The sequence below is a fragment of the Plecotus auritus genome, assembly GCF_963455305.1.
Source record: "Plecotus auritus genome assembly, chromosome: 6".
Taxonomy (NCBI): domain Eukaryota; kingdom Metazoa; phylum Chordata; class Mammalia; order Chiroptera; family Vespertilionidae; genus Plecotus; species Plecotus auritus.
Window position 1 is genome coordinate 123,813,789 of NC_137773.1, and position 24,807 is coordinate 123,838,595.

Sequence of the window (24,807 nt, forward strand, 5' to 3'; positions counted from 1 at the left end):
TCTGACAGGAAGTAGATTTTCATATACATTTTACTAATTTTCTTTCATCTCTGACACTTCTATTATAGAGAAAGGGCAAATAGCAATATTAAAATATTTCCTGTAATTAATTCCCTTTCAATGTGTACGAATTTCGTGCACCGGGCCACTAGTATTTAAATAAAAAAGAAAAAAATAAGAGATCTTAATTTCCCTTTTTAACTTTTTAAACTAGTTTCTCCAAGTAAACTCACAGAACAAAGCATATTGTTTTTTTGTACTTCGATACTGGAAATTAAGTTAGTTACCTCTCTTAAAACTGTGCTTTTGTAGCCTCGATACAATCCTGGGATGCCCTGAAACAAAAGGAAAGATAGGATGGCAGAAATTTTAGCACCACATTCTGAATAAAGCACAGTAACCTTTCCTAAAGTTTGAGTTTTAAAACGTCCACAATGACCACAGTTCTGCAAGAAGTTAAAGGTTCTAACTGTTCCACTCCTTTAAAATTGAAATATCTCTAATAATAAAACTGACTACATATTAATTTAGCTTTAGTTGCTTTCAATACTTCTTCTGCTGAGAATACTTGAGCTTTAAATAAATGGATTTCCAAAAGTAAATGCACATGGAATGTTGATTATCTTTTCATATGAAAACAGAATATATTTCATGTTTTCAATCAGAAGACATCAGTTCATTAATAACCTCTGGACAAGCCTTCATTTATCTATTTCACATCCACATGATTCTTCAGGAATCCACTAATGAGCTGATCTCACTCATAAAATTAAACACTCGCATCTCCTTGAGGAGGCACAGGGACCATTAAGAATAACTTTTCTACAACCTAGACTCATTGAAATTTCCATGTGATTGACTTTGGTAAAAAATATGTTTTTAAGTTAACTTTTTAAAGGCTTCTGTAGGAACTATGAAGGAAAGCAGCTCAACGACTCCTAGTCGCACGGCCAGCAGGATGACTTCTGACCCACAGCTTAACACTAACCAGTAAAAGGGGATTACAGTTGATATAAACACTATGATGTTGGTGACAGTCCATTACTACACTTCTCTTCCATGAGCCCTCAGGTTCTGTAGTGATATTTTCATATATCTTCATCCCGTCTACATATTTACTATTTATTCCATGTCTAATTCCAAAAGAACTATGGATTATTACAATGTAGGACTCATACAGTAGGGGCACTCAATATGTGTTTGTTTAGAATTTAAAAAAAAAAAAAATTCAAAAACAAATACAGAAAAAAAACTATAATCTTAGCACAGAAAGTTACTGCAATTAGACATTAAATTCAGCTGTAAGGTCTCTTCTAGGACTCCTGATACAAGACTCACAGTGCTCATACTAGCTGCTATAAAATCTCTCTCAATAAAGAAAAAAAAAGAACTTAAAAACATATCTCACCTCTTGATATAAGATGTTAGAGAAAATCTGAAATGTTCTTGAAGAAGCAGAAACCTGTGCCCTCTGCTTAACTACTTCAGAAGGAACTCGAATCAGGCAGGCCACCTAAAATATATAAATTTAAGTACATCTAAAAATGAAGTAACTGGAATGAAAATTGAAATTTTTTTATAACAAAAAATTACCTATATATATAAAAGGCTAATATGCTAAGTGTCCCTCCCTTCATCTGAACAGTTGCTATGGCGTGCACTGACCACCAGGGGGCAGACGTTCAATGCGGGAGCTGCCAAGCTGCAGTGACTTGGCAGTGGTGGTTCTTGGGTGATGCACCCCGAAACCAGAGAGGAGGGAGCCCGATTCCTCGTGGGGTCACGCAATTCCAACTTTGGCCATGGGTTATGTTGTTGCTGGGACACTGTCTGCCCCGAATCTGGTTTACTGCACACTTGCGTTTGCATTCCACACAGCAACTTTGCAGAGTGCCCTCTCGCACTCCAGAAGCCCTCGGGGGATGTCGGAGAGCTGGTTTCAGCCTGATCCCCATAGGCCAGGCTGAAGGACCCCACCTGCCAGAGGGACCCCACTCACTCAGCAGACACCTTTCAAGTTACAGCACAACCCCAGGTGCTGTAGCAGCCGGCCAGGGAGGTACCGCGGGAGGTTGGCTCCAGGGCATGTCCAGCCTGTCTCACCCAGTCCCACCCTGCCAGCCACCTTCTAATTAATTTCCTTTCAACATGCACGAATCTGTGCACCGGGTCACTAGTAGTATAAGAAAGTATAATGTACAGGCTTAGTGCAAGATGTCAAAAGGTTTGTGTTTCTTTTAGCCTAAAACACTGGGAACCCTTAGTGGACATGCATTGTTTTATCAGCCCCAAACCTTCCCTCCCTTGTTCTGTACAGACCTCCCAGTTCCCACCACACTGTTCCAAGCACATCTATCTATAGGCCCCTGGACAGCAAAAAGCACATTTACTCATGTTGAACCCGACACCTACTGTACAACATACCGTTCACATGACAGCCATGTCTGACAAAAGAATGAACCAATTGATAGTGCCTTTGCTTCACTGGAAGTAATAATGCACGAGTTGGTAGAGGCAAGACTACTCATAAGCAGGTTATCCCAACCTTCCATCTCATCCCCATGCAGCCTCAACCAGCTCCCAGCCCCAGAACCCCAGATCCCCACCACACAACATCTGAGGAGTAACGTCAGGCACTCTCAGACCCTGCTCCAGCATTCAAGGTGACACAGGCTCTGGTTGGTCCATACTCACACCTGACTAACTTTGACATCCTCCTTCATGATATGCCAGTGAGAGGTGATGCCACCTCTCACACACACTTGTCACACAACTGGGCAAGAAGAACAGGTCTTCTCCTTTTTTTCTTTGATGCCCCCCAGAAGTGCCCACTTGCATGTGTGACATGGCCGCCCCATTAGGACCGCTGAGAATATGTATATCTAACAAAGGGTTAGAGACACTGCCAACAAACCCAAATCACCATTCTGTTGGCAAGTGAGAAGGGAAGGCAACTTAACAGTGTCTGTCAACCTTCCTGCAAAGAAAATCTTTTTTCCCTAGTTACCCAAAATCGATTCCAACTGCAAGCAACCAAGAACTGTACTTGATATTCAAGGGTGACAGAATATCAAATGGAGATTGGCAGAACAATGGATCAAGAGTCCCAAGCATGTTAGCACATGAGGGTTAACAGAATTCGCCAGAATTGTTTCAATGGAGGGTTGCAGAGAATTCATAAGTAATTTTAAGATAGAGACTACAACAGGAAGTAGGGGATTGGTTCATAGCCAAAGGCAGTTCTTGGTCTTGTTTTAAGATGCTAAATACCTGCACATAGGAGGGAAAAAGTGAGTGATAACAGCAAGGTAGAAGTTAACAATCTCGGAAAGAGATGGAATAATATATGAAGACCTGAGAAGCGATGAGAAAAGGCAGTCAGGGGTCCCTGGCACATGCCTACACTGCTGGGACTTTGCCCAGGCTGGCCCTCCGCCAAAGGTGCCATTTCCTGCATCTAACCTGGACCTCTCATTCAGGAATCACCTGCAGGAGGGATGAGCAGTGGTCTGGTTGAGCATCCTCAGACCTAGATTGTGGCCCCCACTCTGGAAATGAATGCTCAAGCATTTCCTTTGCCCTTCTGGGTTTAATTTTTTTTACTTGACTTGATCCAGAAATCTTTATAGTATGCTTTTAAGTCTTGATTTCTATAATTCTTAATTTCCCCCATCATAACTTTTCTTAAGTTCAAAAGATTCCTTCTTTATTCTCCAAACATTTTCCTCTTTATTCTTATTTCCCAAAATACCTTACCTGACATCTTTTACTTATTAACTTATATCACACATTTTTTCATATATATTTTCTCTTCTACTAAACCACAAACATGAAGGCAAGAAGAAAATAGGCATCAATAGTACTAAACCACCAGGTGGGTAGTGGTGGTGGATCTCTCTACTGTATTTCCCCCTGGCTTTATTTAGGTATAATTGACAAATAAAACTGTATCCATTATTTTTGTATTATTTTATGTGAAAGCAAATGAAACTACCCAAGTGGAAGGAAAACACCAAAAATCAATCATTTCCACAGAGATGACCTTACAATACTCCAGAATATTTAAGGTATGTTTTTTCTTTGTATTGAATAGATTGCCTGTGAATACAGTTATAGAAAGACTAGGAAAAATAGAATGGGATAGAGGTGGTGCCTCTCCGTCTTTTCTGCCTACCTGCATGTTCTAAATTCTCTACAATAAACATGTATTATTACTTCCTAAGTTTTTTCAACATAATTTCAAAGGGCAAAATTATTTGCTATGGACCAAAGAGTATAAGTGGGCAAGAAAACAAAATAAAAGGTCTACTTTAAAATATGCTTTTATATACAGTCCTACTTGTTTGCCTTGACAAAATAACATTTATTTTTAATTCAATGACAATAGCACGGGGGTGCACACACACACACGCATTAACAGCTAACCACTAAAGCCTAAACTTGAGTATAAATTATGTTACTTTTGATACCAGTGACTTTTAAACCCATCCTTACAAAATTAGAGTAGAAAATAAAGTGCTGTGAAACTTACATGAACCTAACAGGAAAGCGCCCAGCTTCTAAAACTCATTAAAGAAATGAAATAAATAAAAAGAAAAGAAAAAAAATGAAGAAAAGGGTACACTAACTCCTTGTACTTTTCAATTCAAGAGGTCAAGAGTGAAAAATGACCCCAATATGTCAAGAAAATAGGAATTGTCTACTTTTGTGAGTGGGCATAAATATTTATGGAACTTCATGCTTCATAACACTCCAGATTCTTACATTATTGGTTTTATTTCTTAAAAGTACAGAAGCAGAGGGGAAACTTTGAAAAGGTTCTCAGATGAAAAACAATCTTACGACTACAAGGGGTACAAAGCACCCAGCACGGCTGACTTCCGTGGCATGGCAGCTGTGGGGTGAGAGCAAGGCCACCCAGCAGTGCCTCGTCCGTTTCCTCTAGGAACTCCACTGCCTTCCATTTGCTTTTCTATTAGCTCTGATCTTTCTAAGATTTGAATTTGAGCTACAAGTGAGTATTTCACTGCACAGGAACAAAACCAGGGTACAGTATGTGGTGCTATGAAAGGAAATGCAGGTCACGCCATCCGCAGGCTTCTGGTTAGTCCATTCTTTAGAGCATTCCTTCCTCATAAATCTGGGGTTCAGTATGAACCTCATCACATGGAATGGTGGCATTTCATTAAGCCCAAGAATGTTAAAGTTCTATGAAAGGAAAAGAAAACTAAGGTTTTCCATAAAGAAAATACATGTGCCCATCTTTTATCAACACTAAAATGCAATGCTGGTTTCATTAGATTTAAGCATATCAAAAATTTAATGAACTTTAGATTAAAAATTGATCATAATAATGAATCTGCTACCAAGATTTTTCTTTCTTTGATATAAGTAAAAACTTTTCTGATATTTTATTTATTTTTTCAATAGAGATCTGAACATCTTCTTTAGTATTTATTAAACACCAAACTGCAAACTGTAAGTCATAAGACTAAGTGTCTGAAAGAAAAAAGGTTACAGCGAACTTCAACCTCACATTAGGTAAGTGAGGGAAGGCATAGAGGGAGAGAAAGGAACAAGAGACACATGTTGCTAAACCCTCGGGTTCTTTCACGGCCACAACTACAGTCTGTTCCTCCACACATCACCCACCGGCGTCTTGCAGCCTCACTTCCAGCCTCTTGCTCTTGACATGCCGTCAAAGGTCCTAGGCATCACCACAGTACTGTATTTTAGCATTGTTATCTTTTTCCCAACTTTCAATGTAGTTAAAAAAAATTACCTGATTTAAGCTTTTTCTTTATGAAACTTAACAACCTATACATATCCCTTCGATATGAGAAGCTAATTGTGTCAGCATTTTATATATAAGTCAATCTTATATATAGAGAAATTGTAGAAGTTACTGAAGGTCAGAGAGCTACTTGGCTTAGGGAGCAAGGATGAAATGAAATCTTTGATTATCATCTCCAGAACTGTTTTTCATAAAAGGTATATCATATTTACTAGTATACACATCTAATGAACTTAAACATTCAAGGTTTAATATCAGCCAATTCTTAATGATTACACAGGTAAAACTATAATAAAGTCAACAGAAACTTATGTTTCAGGGAGAAAAGCTGCTTTAGACTTTGCAGAGTAAACTCAATGTGGCAAATAATGAAAGAGAGAGACCTCAGACACCCTGAAGATTTTTTGAAATGCACAGTTTATTTACTGGCATTTTATTCCACATTTCTTGTGTAATTCCCAAAATTCTTTCTAGAAAGCAGGCTACCAAGTTAAGAATACCTAATATATTTTTCTACACCACCATTTAAAACTAAAACCCTGTGACTGAGCAGTTCATATGTGTGCCAATTCTGCCATCTTCTGGTTACAAATGGAATCACAGTTGCTGATAAAACTAAAAACAGCTTTTATCAGTCCTAATATACTTTCCTTAGGGCTTAAATTTTATCTACTGATATTGGGACATAAGTTCATCACACCTTTCTTCCTTATAAGACTCTTTCCATGTATACAAATAGCCAATAGGCATAAGAAAAAGTTGAATTTGTAGGTATTAGTCTCTTGCCTGACAAGATAATACAAACAGAAAGTTAGTATCTTCTCAAGAAAAACAATTACATTGTCTATTAGGCTCTGTGCCTAAAAGTCGTTCACATAATTTTACATATCCCAAGACGTAAACCTCAGATAGCTTTTTTTTTCTCACTTTTGTATCCTTCCTTAACAGGAATGAGCCATGAATTTGACCCCAAATGCAAGGAAAGTAAAAGCAAAAATAAACAAACAGAATTACATCAAGCTAAAAAGCTTCTGCACAGCAAAAGAAACCATCAACAGAACAAAAAGGCAACCAACTGAATGAGAGAGGATACTTGCAAGTGATACATCTGATAAAGGGCTAATATCCAAAATATATAAGGAATTCATACAACAACAAAACGTCCAATTAAAAAATGGGCAGAAGACGTGGACAGACACTTTTCCCAAGAAGACATACTGTCACCCAACAGATATATGAAAAGATGCTCAACCTCACTAGCTATAAGAAAAATGCAAATCAAAACCACAATGTGATACCACCTCACAGCTGTTAGAATGGCTATCCTATCTAATAAGAGTAATATGCAAATTAACATCACTCCGCTATACCCACTAACCACGCCCACTAACCAATCAGGGGTGAGTATGCAAATTAACCCCAACCAAGATGGCTGCAGCCAGAGAGAGCAGGAGGGAGGCTTGGGTTTCCTCGGCGATGGAGGAGGCCAAGCTTTCCGCACACCCTGGCCGGCCCAGGCCTCCGCTTAAGGCTACAAAGTTTCAATTATAGAAGTTAAATAAATTCCAACAGAAATGGCTGCTGCCATGGAGGGAGCAGAAGGCTTGGCTCCACTCCAGGCTACAAAGTTTCAATTATAGAAGATAAATAAATTTCAGATCCCAGGGCCTCTGTTTGGGTCGCCAGGGGGCGTGGCTGGCCTGCAAACCACCACAGGCCCCTCGCCCAGGCCGCCCCACGCCCCAAGGGAACCCCCACCCTGATCTGGGACACCCTTCAGGGCAAACCAACTGGCCCCCACCCGTGCACCAGGCCTCTATCCTATCTAATAAAAGAATAATATGTAGATTGACCATCACTCCAACACACAAGATGGCTGCCCCCATGTGGTCAAAGATCCTGCCCCCATGTGGACTCAAGATGGCCACCACAAGATAGCCAGCAGGAGAGGGCAGTTGGGAGGAACCAGGCCTGCAAGGGAGGGCAGTTGTGGGCAATCAGGCCAGCAGGGGAGGGCAGTTGAAGGGACCAGGCCTGCAAGGGAGGGCAGTTGGGGGCGATCAAGCCTGCTGGGGAGGGCAGTTAGGGGTGACCCGGCCAGCAGAGGAGGGAAGTTGGGGGTGACTGGGTCTGCAGGGAAGGGCAGTTGGGGGGGACCCAGGACTGCAGGGGAGGGCAGTTAGGGGCAAACAGGCTGGCAGGGGAGCAGTTAGGCATCAATCAGGCTGGCAGGGGAGTGGTTAGGGGGTGATCAGGCTGGCAGGTAGAAGCGGTTAGGGGCAATCAGGAAGGCAAGCAGGCAAGCAGTTGGGAGCCAGCAGTCCTGAATTGTGAGAGGGATGTCCGACTGCCCGTTTAGGCCCCATCCCATTGGGATCGGGCCTAAACGGGCAGTCGGACATCCCTTGAGGGGTCCCAAATTGGAGAGGGTGCAGGCTGGGCTGAGGGACACACACCCCCATGCAAGAATTTCATGCACCGGGCCTCTAGTTATCAAATAAGACAAGAAATAACAAGTTGGGAGAGGGTGTAGAGAAAAGGGAACCTTCGTACACTGCTGGTAGGATTGTAAATTGGTACAGCCTTGATGGAAAACAGTATGGAGGTTCCTGAAAAAATTTAGAATGACCATATGACCCAGCAATCCCTCTTCTGGGTATCCTATATAATAAAAGGCTAATATGCAAATCGACCGAACGGCAAAACGACCAGTCACTATGATGTGCACTGACCACCAGGGGGCAGATGCTCAATGCAGGAGCTGCCCCCTGGTGGTCAGTGTGCTCCCACAGGGGAAGCGCTGCTCAGCCAGAAGCCCTGAGGCCGGGCTCACGGCTGGTGAGCGCAGCGGCAGTGGCAGGAGCCTCTCCTGCCTCTGCGGCAGCACTAAGGATGTCCACCAAGGGGTCCCAGACTGCAAGAGGGCACAGGCCAGGGTGAAGGAACCTCCCCCACCCCCACCCCCCAGCAAGTTCACTAATGTCATGCACCGAGCCTGTAGTCTAAACAGAAAATTTGAAAACACTTACTCATAAAGATATATGTAGCCCTATGTTCACTGAAGAATTATTCACAATAACCAAGACATGGAAACAACCTAAGTGTCCTTTCATGGATGACTGGATAAAGATATACATATATACACAATGGAATACTAATCAGTCATTAAAAAATGATCAAATACCGATATCTGTGACAACATGGTTGGATCTTAAAAAGTATCATGTTAAGTGAAATAAGTCAGATGGAAAAGGACAAAAACTATATGATTTCACTCATATGTGGGATATAAAACAGAAAGCAACACATAAACAAACAAAACAAACTCATCAACAGATAACAGCATGGTGGTTACCAGGGAAGGGAAAAGAGTAAAGGGAGTCAAATATATGGTGACAGGAGACTAGACTTTGGGTGGTGAGCACACAATGTAATAGTCAGATGATGCATTATAGAGTTGTACACCTGAAACTTATGTAATGTTGTTAACCAATGTTAGTTCAATAAATTTAATTAAACTTTAAATGAAAAGAAAAAAACACTTCCCCAATTTCCTCCTAGAACCCAATATATGCTGACCACTCCATTGTCTCTTCGGAATTGCCTATGGTTCACCATAGCTTTCATGTCCTGAAATTGCAATTACTCAGCTATTCCCAAATAATCTCATTGGCTGCTCGATAACCTTCATTGTTTAATTTTAAGGTTGATAGTATATAACCACAAATCAAAGCAATCTGTGAGTGACATTCAATTCATTATGCTACCAAGACCCCTAATCTTAAAAAACAAAGGTTTGTCACTGACAAAGTGCAGACACACAAAAGTAGCAAATGGAATACTAACCATGTTGTCACAGATATCGGTATTTGATCATTTTTTAATGACTGATTAGTATTCCATTTGCTACTTCAGTAGTTGGGTCCTTGGAGAGAAGTAGTCAGGTTTTCCACTTACAATGCGATGGCAATAACTGACCAAGAAACACTCCTGTGGCTTGAACTGGTTTCTTTACCTTCATCATCTCATATGAAAATCACATTCATTGTTTTTATGAAAGCTGAACTTCACTGTGGCCCATAAACTGATACTGCTCTTAAGAAGCCAGTGCAGCATGTCCTTTGCCTCTAGTCCACTAACTTAGTAAGATAATCAGTGAAATGCACCTTCCTAGCTCACAAATCAACACCATCTGAACGAATGCAGCATACTCCCTCACAGAAAGACAGAAAGCCCGAGAACAGACCACCATCTGAAATGTGTTAGAGCAGTGGTCGGCAAACTCATCAGTCAACAGAGCGAAATATCAACAGTACAACGACTGAAATTTCTTTTGAGAGCCAAATTTTTTAAACTTAAACTTCTTCTAATGCCACTTATTCAAAATAGACTCGCCCAGGCCGTGATATTTTGTGGAAGAGCCACACTCAAGGGGCCAAAGAGCCGCATGTGGCTCACGAGCCGCAGTTTGCCGACCACTGCGTTAGAGGATCCTCAAGAAACTAAGAAACTGGAGGGATGGGAAGGAGAGGGGGCGGCACTGGCCCTTCATCAGACCTCCCTGCATGGACTTTACTGAACGGTCAAGTCATCCGCACCCAGGGTCATGTTGGCCCGACCTCTCCCAGGCCCTGCCTTCTCCCCGCCTGTCTGCATGCTCACTCAGGCTCAGATGGCTGGACAGATGGCTAGCTGGGGTGCTAGCTGGAGTTTAAGCATGAGCACGACACACAGCATTCAGACGGCTAGCTGGGGTGCTAACTGAACTTTAAGACCAGCTGGAGTTTAAGCATGAGCACGACAGACAGCATTCTAACACAGCATCCTCAATGAAATACGCACTAAAGCAATGCTGCTGAAGGCTTTGGAAAGAAAACGACCATCTTTTTTGCCAATTCTACCTTGTTAACATCTCCTGAACTCACCTCCTCCCTCTGCACCGCCCTGCCCCTGCCTTGGTGGAGGCTCTGGCCCTCTGATGGTTCTGGGGATTTCTGGAACAGCCTCCTCTCCACACCACGTCCACCTCCACTCCGCTGCCAGAGGATGCTCCTAAACGCAAACAAATGGTGCTCTTCTGCTCAGTCCTTCAAGGGATAACAGCCAAACTCTTCACCATAGCAGACAGGGGCCTCCAGCTATCCCCAACCACCCCTCCCACCTCATTTCATAATGACCCAGCCACACCTGGGGTCCACTTAGAACAGGAAACACCAACACCGAACAGTCATGTTCTAAGTGCAGTTCAAGGATCAGCGGCTCCACGAGGCCCACCTATCCAGCTGGCCGCTCCTTTCCCTTTGGGCTCTCACTGTACCTTGTCCTTACTTTTCTCAAAATACCCAGAACACTCTGGTGTCCTTACACGCTACATGTCCATCTCCACCACTAGACTACAAGCCTCTTAAAGGTGTGTCTTCTCTTGTCCTTTTTCCTCAATACCTGAAACATCTGAAGGATTTGGGTCTAAATCTGCACCACTGGTGCAGGCACAGAAGTGGGGAGGAAACTATGGAGCTGAACAAAGCAACACCCAGAAAAGGAATCAAAGAGGCCATGAGGAAAGGGTCTAAATAGCAAAGGCTGTGAAGACTGCAATGGAAAGAAGGTTATTTTTTTCTTTCTGAGGTAAAGTTTTGTATAATTCTTAGTTTAGGATTTTTAATAAAAAATTTAAAAGTCTGTCTGCCTTATGTACTTAATGTCCTGAAGTGAAAAAGGTCCCCAGGCACACTGAAAAGCAAACAGGAGACCAGGCAAAGGCCCTCCATACAGGCACATCCTGAGATGCATCACAAGGAAGTGCCTATGGGAGTGTGGTTGGGTGTTTGATGGCTTGCTCTCAGCTTCTATCTGGACAACAAATCCCGAGCACAATCTGCAACTCTGCTCCCATCCATCTTCCAACACCAGCAGTTCCGCTGCCGCATGCCGTGAGCATCATGAGTAAATAGCCACACTGCACCGTAGGGCAGTCAGCACAGCCTCACCTAACTGCCTAGGACAGCCGTGGGCAAACTACGGCCCGCGGGCCGGATCTGGCCCGTTCGGCTGTTCTATCCGGCCCGCGGAGCTGAAAGAGCGGAGGGTTCTCTTGCTCTCCCCTCCGCTCCTTTACTTTGAATTTATATTAGTTCACACAAACACTCCATCCATGCTTTTGTTCCGGCCCTCCGGTCCAGTTTAAGAACCCATTGTGGCCCTCGAGTCAAAAAGTTTGCCCACCCCTGGCCTAGGACCTGACTACAACCAAACAAGAGTCTGGCCAAGCATCACCACAACTGCAAGTCCTCCAGGCAGCCTCCTGACAGAAGCACCAATGCAGTCAGTCCTCCAGGCAGCCTCTAGGCAGCACCAATGCAGCCAGTCCTCCGGGAAGCCTCCTGACAGAAGCACCAATGCAGCCAGTCCTCCGGGAAGCCTCCAGGCAGCACCAATGGAGCCAGTCCTCCAGGCAGCCTCCTGACAGAAGCACCAATGCAGACAGTCCTCCAGACAGCCTCCAGGCAGCACCAATGTAGTCAGTCCTCCAGGCAGCCTCCTGACAGAAGCACCAATGCAGCCAGTCCTCCGGGAAGCCTCCAGGCAGCACCAATGGAGCCAGTCCTCCAGGCAGCCTCCTGACAGAAGCACCAATGCAGACAGTCCTCCGGGAAGCCTCCAGGCAGCACCAATGGAGCCAGTCCTCCAGGCAGCCTCCTGACAGAAGCACCAATGCAGACAGTCCTCCAGACAGCCTCCAGGCAGCACCAATGTAGTCAGTCCTCCAGGCAGCCTCCAGGCAGCACCAATGCAGCCAGTCCTCCAGGCAGCCTCCTGACAGAAGCACCAATGCAGTCAGTCCTCCAGGAAGCCTCCAGGCAGCACCAATGCAGCCAGTCCTCCAGGCAGCCTCCTGACAGACAGACAACACCAATGCAGCCAGTTCTCCTGACAGCCTCCTGACAGACAGCACCAATGCAGTCAGTCCTCCAGGCAGCCTCCTGACAGACAGACAGCACCAATGCAGCCAGTCCTCCAGACAGCCTCCTGACAGACAGCACCAATGCAGCCAGTTCTCCTGACAGCCTCCAGACAGCACCAATGCAGCCAGTCCTTCAGGCAGCTTCCTGATAGACAGCTGAATACAGCCAGTCCTCCAGACAGAAAGCACCAATGCAGCCAGACCTCCAGGCATCCTCCTGACAGACAGACAGCACCAATGCAGCCAGTCCTCCAGGCAGCCTCCTGACAGACAGACAACACCAATGCAGCCAGTTCTCCTGACAGCCTCCTGACAGACAGCACCAATGCAGTCAGTCCTCCAGGCAGCCTCCTGACAGACAGACAGCACCAATGCAGCCAGTCCTCCAGACAGCCTCCTGACAGACAGCACCAATGCAGCCAGTTCTCCTGACAGCCTCCAGACAGCACCAATGCAGCCAGTCCTTCAGGCAGCTTCCTGACAGACAGCTGAATACAGCCAGTCCTCCGGACAGAAAGCACCAATGCAGCCAGACCTCCAGGCATCCTCCTGATACAGCACCAATGCAGCCAGTCCTCCAGGCAGCCTCCAGACAGATAGCACCAATGCAGCCAGTCCTCCAGGCAGCCTCCTGACAGACAGCACCAATGCAGCCAGTTCTCCAAACAGACAGCACCAATGCAGCCAGTTCTCCTGACAGCCTCCTGACAGCCAGCTGAATGCAGCCAGTCCTGCAGGCAGCCAATTCTGTGATGAGACTGAACAAAAACGACGTGCTGATACTCATTAAGCCCCAAACAATTGTGAACAAAGGAGGTCCACACCCTCAGTCCTAGAGCAGCTAAATGGTAACATAAGTTGCCTTCCGTCTCCCAGCTCTTCTAGGCATGGCCCTGAAGAAAACGTCAGAGCTGGTCCAACAACATGCACTTCATGTCTGAGTATACTGCCACCCTCAAAACCAGCCAGGTTATCTGTCACACTAGATGTTTGTAGGCCTCCTCGTGTCCTGCACTACTCAAATAATTGACTGGCGAGCCAATTCTGTGAAAATAGTTACTTTGAGGGTATAAATTAAATTGTTCTATAATCCTGAATCAATGGTACTCAAGTACCAGTGAACACCAAAATCATCTCAGAATCTTGTTTAAAAATGCAGGGCCCCTGGTGCCATCTCCAAAAATCTTCACTTGTAACCAGCTGTGCACACAATTGATTCTAAAGTAGGTGCTCCTTGGGTCACACGTGCACAAGTCCTGTGAGAGGCTGGCAGAGCAGCATTTGCAAAACATGTACTTACTACTTCCTCATACCCCAATCAGAATGGGACTGGAAAGAATCACCTGCCAGCATCTACATGTGTGAGGATATCCACCCATGTCACTCATGCACACATTAAATTCACAAAGGCTGCTTTTGACTGCAAAGAAATTTCAATATTCTTTCATTTCTCCAAACAACATGAACTAAGGCCAAAAGCTGGATAAGACCAGGGAAAAGTCAATTTCTAAAGCCTTAAAAAAAATCACTAACACTGTAATATTATAGCATCTGTTATATTAGAGTAAACCTGCCTGACCATTCTGGTCTAATTAGATTCTGCTTTGTACAGGGCTTTTTCTGTGTCTGATGAAAACTGAGTTGTAAAATAATTGAGGTAGGGATTTAGAGATTTGGTATAGCAAACTTCTTAATAAAAATGGCACAAACGGTTCGTGGGGAACCTGGTGCTAAACCATTCGTAGACAACCTGCTTGTGGGCTGGGGTTTTGTATGTAGCAGAGCAGCTCCCTCGCTGCAATCTATTGAAAGTCAGCCCTCGACACAAGGGTTTGTAAAAAACCAAAGGGGAAAAAAAGAAAAATGGCACAAACAGGACTCTTCTTACTGTTGTTACATATTAAATCTTATTTGATCCATTTTACTGTATTCCAAATTACAAACATCAGGTAGAAGGTTGTAATTATAGTTTTACTGATTTTGTCATTAAGTTGTGTTTGTTTTTGTTTTTTTGTCATTAAATTTTAATCAAGCTGCTGCTACAGAGAAATAGTTAGGAGGGCAGGGCTCTTCTGCTTCTAAGTTTCCTTCACACACTTATAGTTACTACATCAGAATAAAAGTGGACACACTCGTAAGATATTGTTTCTAAGAAATGTGTAACAGACAATCCTATATCCAAGTAAGTGGGCTACACAGCAATGACGGAACATCTCTATACCTCTCTGACCACTGACACTACACGTTTTTGTTTTCTAGTCATTTTATTTTACCTATGAAAATTTGTTTCTCCTAAATTCACCCATTTCTTTCTCTTGCTTTTAGCAACACTTGTATGAATCTGAAACAAAAAGTTTATGCTCTGTGAAACTAAAATAAGTTATTGAAACAGGAAAGTAGTACATACATTCCTCAAGTATTTACTGAGAAAACTGTTTACTGAATGGCTTTGAGAAGTTTTTAAAGAAAGTTCAAAGATAATTAGAGCCTCAGAACCAACATTTCCACAAACTTCCTACACTTGACAATCTTTTCAGCATACTAAACCATAACTAAATTTAAAATCATTCAAAAGTCAACATCAAGAGATGTTTCACCTATGAAGTTAATCTATATGCCCACTGCTGATAAATTCTGCACTTAAATTTTTCCAGGCATCACAAAAACTATCAAAAGGCATCTGACATCAGGCCTCACTACCAAAGGAACTACGGAAATCCTAAAAGACCTAATAAAGATAAGAATGTCCTAGAATTGTATATTTCCACTCATATAATACTTGTCTCCCAACTAAAGTCTACTTACAGCACCTCCTTTGTCCAGCGGTTCACATTCAGAATATTACAAGAGCTTCCATACTTTTTTTCTTCTTTATTAAGGTATTACATATGTGTCCTTATCCCCCCATTGTCCCCCCCACCCTCCAACTCATGCCCTCACCCCCCTCTGGTGTCTGTGTCCATTGGTTAGGCTTATATGCAAGCATATAAGTCCTTTGGTTGATCTCTCCCCCTTACCCCCACCCTCCCCTAGCTTCCCTCTGAGGTTTGATGGTCTGATCAATGCTTCTCTGTCTCTGGATCTGTTTCTGTTCATCAGTTTATGTTGTCCATTATATTCCACAAAAGAGTGAGATCATGTGATATTTATCTTTCTCTGACTGGCTTATTTCACTTAGCATAATGCTCTTCAGTTCCTTCCATGCTGTTGCAAATGGTAAGAACTCCTTCTTTTTTACTGCAGCATAGTATTCCATTGTGTAGATGTACCAGTTTTCTAATCCACTCATCTGCTTATGGGCATTTAGGCTGTTTCCAAATCTTAGCTATGGTGAATTGTGCTGCTATGAACATAGGGGTGCATATATCCTTTCTGATTGGTGTTTCTAGTTTCTTGGGCTATATTCCTAGAAGTGGGATTACTGGGTCAAATGGGAGTTCCATTTTTAGTTTTTTGAAGAAACTCCATACTGTTCTCCACAGTGGCTGCACCAGTCTGCATTCCCACCAGCAGTGCATGAGGGTTCCTTTTTCTCCGCATCCTCGCCAGCACTTGTCATTTGTTGATTTGTTGATGATAGCCATTCTCACAGGTGTGAGACGGTACCTCATTGTCGTTTTGATTTGCATCTCTCGGATGATTAGTGACTTTGAGCATGTTTTCATATGTCTCTTGGCCTTCCTTCTGTCTTCTTTCGAAAAGTATCTATTTAGGTCTGTTGCCCATTTTTTGACTGGGTTGTTTATCTTCCTTTTGTTAAGTTGTATGAGTGAGCTTCCATATTTTAAAGATGTCCGTTACAGCCCTGGCCAGTGTGGATCAATGATTAAGAGTGTCGGCCCATGCACCAACACTCCATCAAGGGCACAAACCTGGGATGCGGGTTCAATCCCCATCCCGTCATTTGGGGCGAGTGAGGGAGGCAACCATTCGATGTGTCTCTCTCACATAGCTGTTTCTCTCTCTCTTCCCCTCTCGCCCTCCCTTCCACTCCAAAAACCAATGGGAAAAAATATCCTCAGTTGAGGATTAAAAAAAAAAAATAGTTACAGATATTAAAGTATTAGAATATACAGCATTGTCTACAAATGAAAAGATGTATCATTAACATGAGTAATCTAACAGTTCTCATTTGACCTACCTCATCATATCAGTTTAAATACTTCTTTTCTAATTCTAAGAGAGAGGCAGGAAAGCCTGTCCTTCAACAAGGCAAACTAGCTTTCAGGCAAGATGGCCCTTACAGGAAATGAAATAAGTGGCCAAGTTCTTCTTGCTGCTTGATCTCAGCAACATATTAAAATGTAAGCCAAATACTGAATTTATGAAAATATATTTAACCTTAATCAAAGCAGCATGCAATTCTAAAACAGAGGCAAAAGGTGTCATAAGTGAAGAATTTTCACGACCTAAGACACTGAAATGCTTATATATGATTTGCTATTTTTTAGAACGTACATGCACTCAAAAAAAAAGTAACTGCATGTAATGAGATTCTAATTTCAGAACAAGAGTACAAAAAAATTAAACCAAGGATAATAGGTTAAAATATTTTTAAATTAAGTATAAATTGCTTTTAAATTACAGTTTAAGCTAATTTTCAGATAGCATTCAAGCAATGCAGTGCTTACTTTGAGTAAGAATATGAAGAACTGAAAATCCCCAGAAATTTTAAGCAAATGTCCACATGTTCACTTTACTGGAGGAACAGCCATAAGTTTCATTAAATTGCTAAAGGGGTCTCCAGCTCATAAAAGTAACTACTACTTTGTTATTTGCTATTAAAAAATCAATATATGTTAGTCCATCACTTTTATAACTGCAGTTAATTATGAAGGCAATTATTTTTAATCCAGGGTTAACTTGGGTTCTACAAAATCATTTTTAAACCAGTGGCAAAAGGAAATTTTATTTAAAGCACTTCAGTAATTTTAATGTCTCTCAGACTAATTTCTTTCAACATTCTCTTCAAGGACCCGTACAACTGATTTCTTAGATCAAGAGATTTTATAGCTATTAACAAAAAGACAAGAAATAACAAGTATTGGTGAGGATGTGGAGAAAAGAGAACCCTCGTGCATACTGTAGGATTCCATTTCTATGAAATGGCCAGAATAGGCAAATTCACAAAGACAGAAAGTAGATGAGTGGCTGCCTTGGGCTGGGAAGGTTGGGGAAAGGAGAGTGACTGTTAATGGGAACAGGGTTTCTGTTTGGGGTGATGAAAATGTTCCAAAACTGTGATGATGGTTGCACAATTCTGCAAATATACTAAAAACCACTGAATTAAACTTTAAATGGGTAAATCATAGGGTATGTGAACTGTACCTCAATAAAGCTGTTACTTTTTTAATTGTCTTCTTAAAGTTAGTATTTACTTTTACTTTTCTGTCAGGACCTCCCTCTTTTCATCATCCCTATTCTATATATTCTCAAGTGAAGAAAGTTATATTACAAAAGTTTATAGATTTTCATCCAAATTTTCTAAAAGAAAATAATGCATAGAAAACAAAACTATAATATATAATTACTTTTCATGTGAATGTTATAAAAACTGATTCGCTTTCCAAATTTCCTAACGTTAATATACACTGAGTGGCCAGATTATTACGATCTCTGAACGCACAATAATCTGGCCACTCAGTGTGTGTGAGTGCGGGGGGTGGGGAGGGTGGGTGGGTGTGTGGGTGTGTGTGTGTGTGTGTGTGTGTGTATTTTAGAGGCCCAGTGCATGAATTCATGCATGGGTGGGGTCCGGCCAGCCTGGCCAGGGGGAGGGGACATGGATGGTTGGCCATTCTGCCTGCCAGTCGAACTCCTGGTCGGGGGGACAATTTGCATATTAGCCTTTTATTATATAGGATATACACTGAGTGGCCAAATTATTATGCATTCAGAGATTATACCACTACTGTCCAAAACAGGAAAAAAAAGTTACTTGATAAAATAACAAAAGGTTCATAAATGAGACCCTTTCTCTCCACTTTGTTGTCCACTCCTGCCCACAACAAGGGTGGGGCAGCTTAGTGAGACTGCATAAATACCAGACTGTGTGATTTAAAGACAACAATAGTAAAGAACAGACATTTATGAACGGAGACAATTCTAACAGAGGTTGTCCCTTAGTATTGGGCAGCAGGGCTGAGAAAAAGGGAAGTGGGAAACGTTACTGGCTCCCTTCTCCTCTGTGTTAGTGTAGGGGAAAAAAAACCCTGTATATTTTGTAATTATAAATATTTTATCACTTACATTATGATTTCTTTTTTGGCTCGTGAATTATTTATAAGAGAGAAGGTCAGATAATTTTTTAAGCCCATGGTAGGGATGGACAGATTATCTTTTTGTCATTGCTTTCCAATTTTACTTCATTATAATCAGCAACCAAATGATTGCATGATATTGTCTCTACACTATTTGTTTTAAGTTGCTTGTGGACTACTGGGTTATACATTTTCCTTAATATTCCAAGTATACATCATAAAAATTAATAATCTTTGTTAGGTGCAGAGCTCTATACATAGCTGTTAGATCACTCTTGCTATTGTGTTGATAGGTAGATTACATTTTTAATCATTTCTCCTTATAATTCTGGAAATTCTTGTTTTATATTTTGAGCCTGGGCTGTTTAGTCCAGGTTCTGGTTCATTACATCTCTCAGGAGAACGGTTCCTTGTATCATTATACAATGTTCTCTTTGGTTTTTGCTTTTAACCTTTTTTGTCTGGTATTAACATTATTCTGTCAGCACTTCCAGTTAGTATCTCTGTATCAGGCAGGGTGGGTCGGAAGTAGAACCACTATGACTGATAAGAATGGAGGTTATAGGAATGTGAACAGTAACTGGGAGGTGGGTAAGCAGTTTATGTAGAACTGTAACTCCTGTGTCTAGTGTTGGGACAGAAGTCACAGGGCAGGGGATCAGGAAGGAAAGAGGGATGTGATATGGGGAAATCCAGGACAAACGCACGTTGTCTCTGAGTTGGTGAGGGTGACCTGCAATACAGGCTGCAACCCTCACCACAGCACCCACACCTCTGGACTCAGATTGCAGAAAAGCTGAAGGGAGCTACAGCAGCTGCCCGAGTCCTCAGGTCAGTGAGGAGGTGTATGAAGTACAAGCACGCCTGACCCTACACCAGTGGTCAGCAAACTGTGGCTCGCGAGCCACATGCGGCTCTTTGGCCCCTTGAGTGTGGCTCTTCCACAAAATACCACGGCCTGGGCGAGTCTATTTTGAAGAAGTGGCGTTAGAAGAAGTTTAAGTTTAAAAAATTTGGCTCTCTAAAGAAGTTTCAATCGTTGTACTGTTGATATTTGGCTCTGTTGACTAATGAGTTTGCCGACCACTGCCCTACAACCAACCTTCCGAGCATAAACACACCTGCATTACTTCCACCTTACACCTCTTGTACAGATGTTTCCTGTGGTCAGCCTAATCTGGACCCGTCCTGGAAAGGGAGTTCTGGGAAAAAGAGTTTCAGCCCAGTTCTATGTTGACATAATACAAAGCCACCACAATTTGCATGGATCGTTTCTTTCCTCTTTAATTTTATTCTTTCTGTTTCAGGTCTGTCTCTTGCATATAGCACACAGCTGGATTTTTCTTTCATCCTATCTAAATTCTGTCTAATTATCATGTTTAACCCATTTACATTTATTAAAATTTATAACTTTCATAACTTAAAAAAATACTGTCTTTTTTATTTCATTAAAAAATAAAGTAATATCTGTACGGAGACTGTGCATATATGAAGATACATGCACAATTATATTTCTGAAGTATTTTATATACATGTTACTTACCACTTCTCCAGCAGAGGCAGCCAACATGTGCTTCACAGGCATCAAATGTGAGGATGAATCAGTGTGCAAAAGCCATTTCACATAATCATAGGTGATAAAAAAGGCAGCAGCTGAAATTTAAACAAGCCAGTCTTTCACAAAGTTAAGAAATACATTTGTAAAAAAAATTACAACTTTAGTTAATAAATTATGACATAAAAAGATAAAGATAATAAACATATACTCTTTCCCTACTCCCCTCACTTTTGCAGAATTTACCAAACCCATATATTATGCCCGACCCTGGACTTATGAAAATGCAGAAGACATGATACCTGCCCCAAAGGAGCCTAATAGATAACCTAGTATTTACCATTTTGTACTAACAAATCACTTGACATTTTTAGTAAGCTTTCTAGAAAAGGATATAAATATCCCTATACAAACATAAAATAATCAGTATAGACAGGTTAAAATTGCAAACGTAAACCTTAACTAAATAAAACATCTAATGATATTTTATTGCTGTTTATTCAAAATAACCATGGATACTTTTTACTACATCAACCCACTTTACATCAAGGAAACAATTAAAACTGGAAAGCAAAACTTCCAACAGCTACTCCTATCACCATGCACTGATCTTTGCTGCACAGAGGGCTTTACGGCCTGCCATGTATCATGAACCAAAAAATGTTTATCACTTCCACAAAAGATAAGGCATAGAAAGTAAATGAACGACAAATTCATCTTTTGAAAGACATTTGAACATGTTACGTTAAAGTCTAAAACACACAGAAAAAAGAGTTTGATAGTGAAGCTTTATTGTTGTCAACACTCCTCAGGCTGCGAACAAACGCACATCCATGGAAGCACCTGTCCCCAGAAGAGCAAAGACCCATGTAGGCAGTTTTATATAGTCACCACAGGTCCCTGTTTCCATTTGTGGTTCTACCGAGGCCCACGCACTCACTCCTTTAGCCTACTCATTAAAATACAACTGGAGCAGCTTCAACTGCATTCAGCTAAGCTCCACGTGCTACACAATCCACCCTCCCACACCCGCTGGGAGAAGGGAGAAAGACTGCTTAAAGTTCTAGGTTTTCACGGTTAACCACCTCAACCTGGTCAGACCATATTGCTACTTTTATGATAGACAAAGTCCTTTAGAAATGTAAGCCCAAAGTCTCCTGGGTGACACCCAAGAAAGCCCTTGCTAATTGGAAATGATGACAAAATAAGGTGCCAAATGAGGCTCTAGGCAAGTTACAACAAAGAAGAGGGGGTGGGCTATTTGATATCTATAGGCTCTTGTAGCTCTTAAAAAAACAAAACAAGCAAAACAAAAAAACCACTGCTATGGCTTTTCTACATTCCCTTCTAAAGGGAGTAGGGATCCATAATCAGTCTTTTTGTCTCCTCTTTCGACCTTCAGTCCCCTCCATCACTAACAACTCACCCCTGCAGAATACATTCTCAAAAAAAGTTTACAGCCACTTATGGGGGCCCTGACCAGAGTACTTGGAGGTTCAAGGCCTACTCACCATACGCATGCGAGCAGCCAAGGACACAGCAGTATTACTATGTTAAAGGCCCCTTTGCCCTACACATGCACCAGGGCAATGACTCAGCAGTAGCAATATACTACTGCGCAAGCGCCCCTTATATAACCTGCTTATATTAATGTAGCACGAGCTTCACTAATTGGCAGGAGGCCTTGTTTGAGCGTGTATATAAGCTGCCACTGATGAGCCAGTTTTTGGCTACTTTGTTCGTAATAACGCATGTCCCACTTACCTACTGTCACCTATATATTGTTCCAATTTCCTACACCCAGAGGGGTCAAGTCCCTGCTGAGGAACTTGCCCCCAACACCACTAAATGTTACTCTGACTAGGACTTGAACCAAAAGCAACAGGAAAAAAAACTGTGCCACATAGAAAATTTCAATTCACCAACAATTTACAGAAAACCAAAAAGACCATTTCTGAAACTCTGACACTATTTAACCACATCTCCAATCCAGTGATGTTCTGTGGATGGCAAAAAATAAAAATAAATAAAGGGGCCTGGCAAGAGCAGCGCTTTATCACACACACAAAAATTCGAAACCACATTCTGTGTGTAAACTCCTGATGGCAAGAATCTAAACCAGTGCTGTGCGATGAACGGAGCACCATGTGCCCTGCAGACTATGGCCCATAGTACACCTCCCAACAGTAATTCCTAGGTGCAATCTACAAGGAAAAGACATCTTTAGGACAATGATGGAGATACCATAAAAAATGATGCCAGCCCTGGCCGGGTGGTTCAGTTGGTTGGAGCATCATCCCATGCACTAAAAGGTTTCAGATTTGATTCCCAGTAAAGGCACATGTCTAGATTTCGGATTAGATCCCCAGTCAGGGCGCATATAGGAGGCAGCCCATCAATGTTTTTCTCTCTCACATGTTTCTCTCTCTCCCTCTCCCTTCCTCTCTCTAAACATATCCTCCGGTGAGGATTAAAAACAAAAACTGATAAACAAAAGATAGGGACCTAGTAATAGGTACCTAGTAACGTATACCTTTCAATTTCCTTGTTCAAAGATTCCCAAATTTGTCTGCTTATTAAACCACCTGGAGATTTTTTTTTATTATTATTTAAACTTCCAACTCCCAGCTCACAGCCCATCAATTAAATCACGATCACTGGAAGCGGGACACAGGTAACAGGACTTCACAAAATCTACTCAGGCGATCACAGGGCTGCAATGTGGTCAAATTTAAAAACCTGCCCCTCGCCCACACACACACAGCTATCTTGGCATTGAGTGGGTGCTCAACAATGACATGCTATAATCAATTACTGAATGCATTGAGACAAATAAAAACTCAAGGATAATCTCAAAACAGTTTGCTGTTCTCAGGACTGATGGAGCAAGGGGAAGAGGAAAGAAAGAAACAAAGGGACCAAAACACTGTTTTGTTTGTGCACCACAGATCTCCATGTGAATGCTGTGCTCACATGTGGACACAGGTGGACAGCTAAATGTCAAGTGAACATGAAAGAATTTCTCATAAATTATCTTGAGAAAAAAGAAATCGAGCCCCAGGATTTAAGAATCTCCTACAGTAGAGGTTCTGTAATTGTGTGTGTGGTGGTGGTGGTGGCAGCTATTTTTTTGTTTGCTTGGTTGCTTTCCAATGCCACACAAAACATCAGTAAACAATTAAAATGAGGTAAATATCTGAAAAAAGTATACCAACAAGTAGACTAAATAAGACAGATGATATTGATTCTAGAATAAGAGGCCATCCATCATATAATGTGACTTTAAACCCAAAACTAAAGCAAGACACTGGAAAGAGAATATCGAGGAGGCTAGTAGAATTGGTTGTAGAATTGGTTGCATCAGCTAAGAGCAATTTTGTGAAGACAAAAAAGGTGTAATGCCTCTTAGATTCATCTGCTTCAGAAGACTCTCCGAGGCAGTAGCTATTAAACTCACCTTCACATTGGAATCACCTGGGAAGCTACTAAAACTTTGCAAAGCCCAGACCAATTAAACTTCTGGGTGTGACACAGGCATCAGTAATTCTTAAAACTTCTCAGGAGATTAAAATGTGCAGGCAAGGTTGAGAAACTTCTAAGGCATCACAATTAATGTTAGAACACTGTAAGGATTCTAACTGGAAATGTTAACAACAAAAACCATTTTTAAAAGATTGTTCATATTTTTTCTATTACAAATACAGTGGAATGGGATCTACAGCTGATTAAAATAATTGGTTAATGAATGGAAAACAAATTCAGAAGACAAGCCACAACACGTAAGAAATTCTATATGTAGTACCACCACGCACCATTCTGAAAATAATCCTATTATCTTGGCTTTATAGCAGGAGAATACCAATACAATTTTTACCATTAGGAAAGGATCCAATAGCAGCAGAAGGAACGCCAGCATATATTCCATGAAAACCACCAGCCTTATTAAATCCTTGGGGACTCTGCAGCCTCGTTTTAATGGTATCCAGAGGAAATAATATCAAATCAACAGAGATACCTGCTACCCCACCAGCCTTTAAAAAAAAAAGAGATGGGGGAAGAAAAGGTAAAATAGGTTACAATAAAATAAGCTCTCTGTCATTTGGGGCAGGGATAAGAAGGTAGTCTTAAAGCATATTTCTCATAACTGTCAGTTCATGGACTATTTGACACAGTCAAAAGACCTGCTCCCTAAATCTAGAGATTTTCCAGGGGAAACAACCATTATCATACTATA

General features: G+C 41.8%; 1 protein-coding gene across 4 annotated transcripts in view; it reads right to left on the reverse strand.

The window, feature by feature from the left end:
- Positions 1-24,807, reverse strand: part of SLC25A26 (solute carrier family 25 member 26) — a 169,178-nt gene that overhangs the window by 131,019 nt on the left and 13,352 nt on the right. For 3 of the 4 annotated variants that reach the window (XM_080676305.1, XM_080676306.1, XM_080676304.1), the window contains exons 2-5: positions 24,448-24,604; positions 20,562-20,671; positions 1,409-1,513; positions 288-335 (exon numbers count right to left, since the gene is read on the reverse strand). In XM_080676305.1, the coding sequence (XP_080532431.1) occupies positions 288-335; positions 1,409-1,513; positions 20,562-20,671; positions 24,448-24,604 (420 nt within the window). The remainder of the gene's footprint in view (positions 1-287; positions 336-1,408; positions 1,514-20,561; positions 20,672-24,447; positions 24,605-24,807) is intronic. The other variant, XM_080676307.1, reaches the window with a different exon arrangement.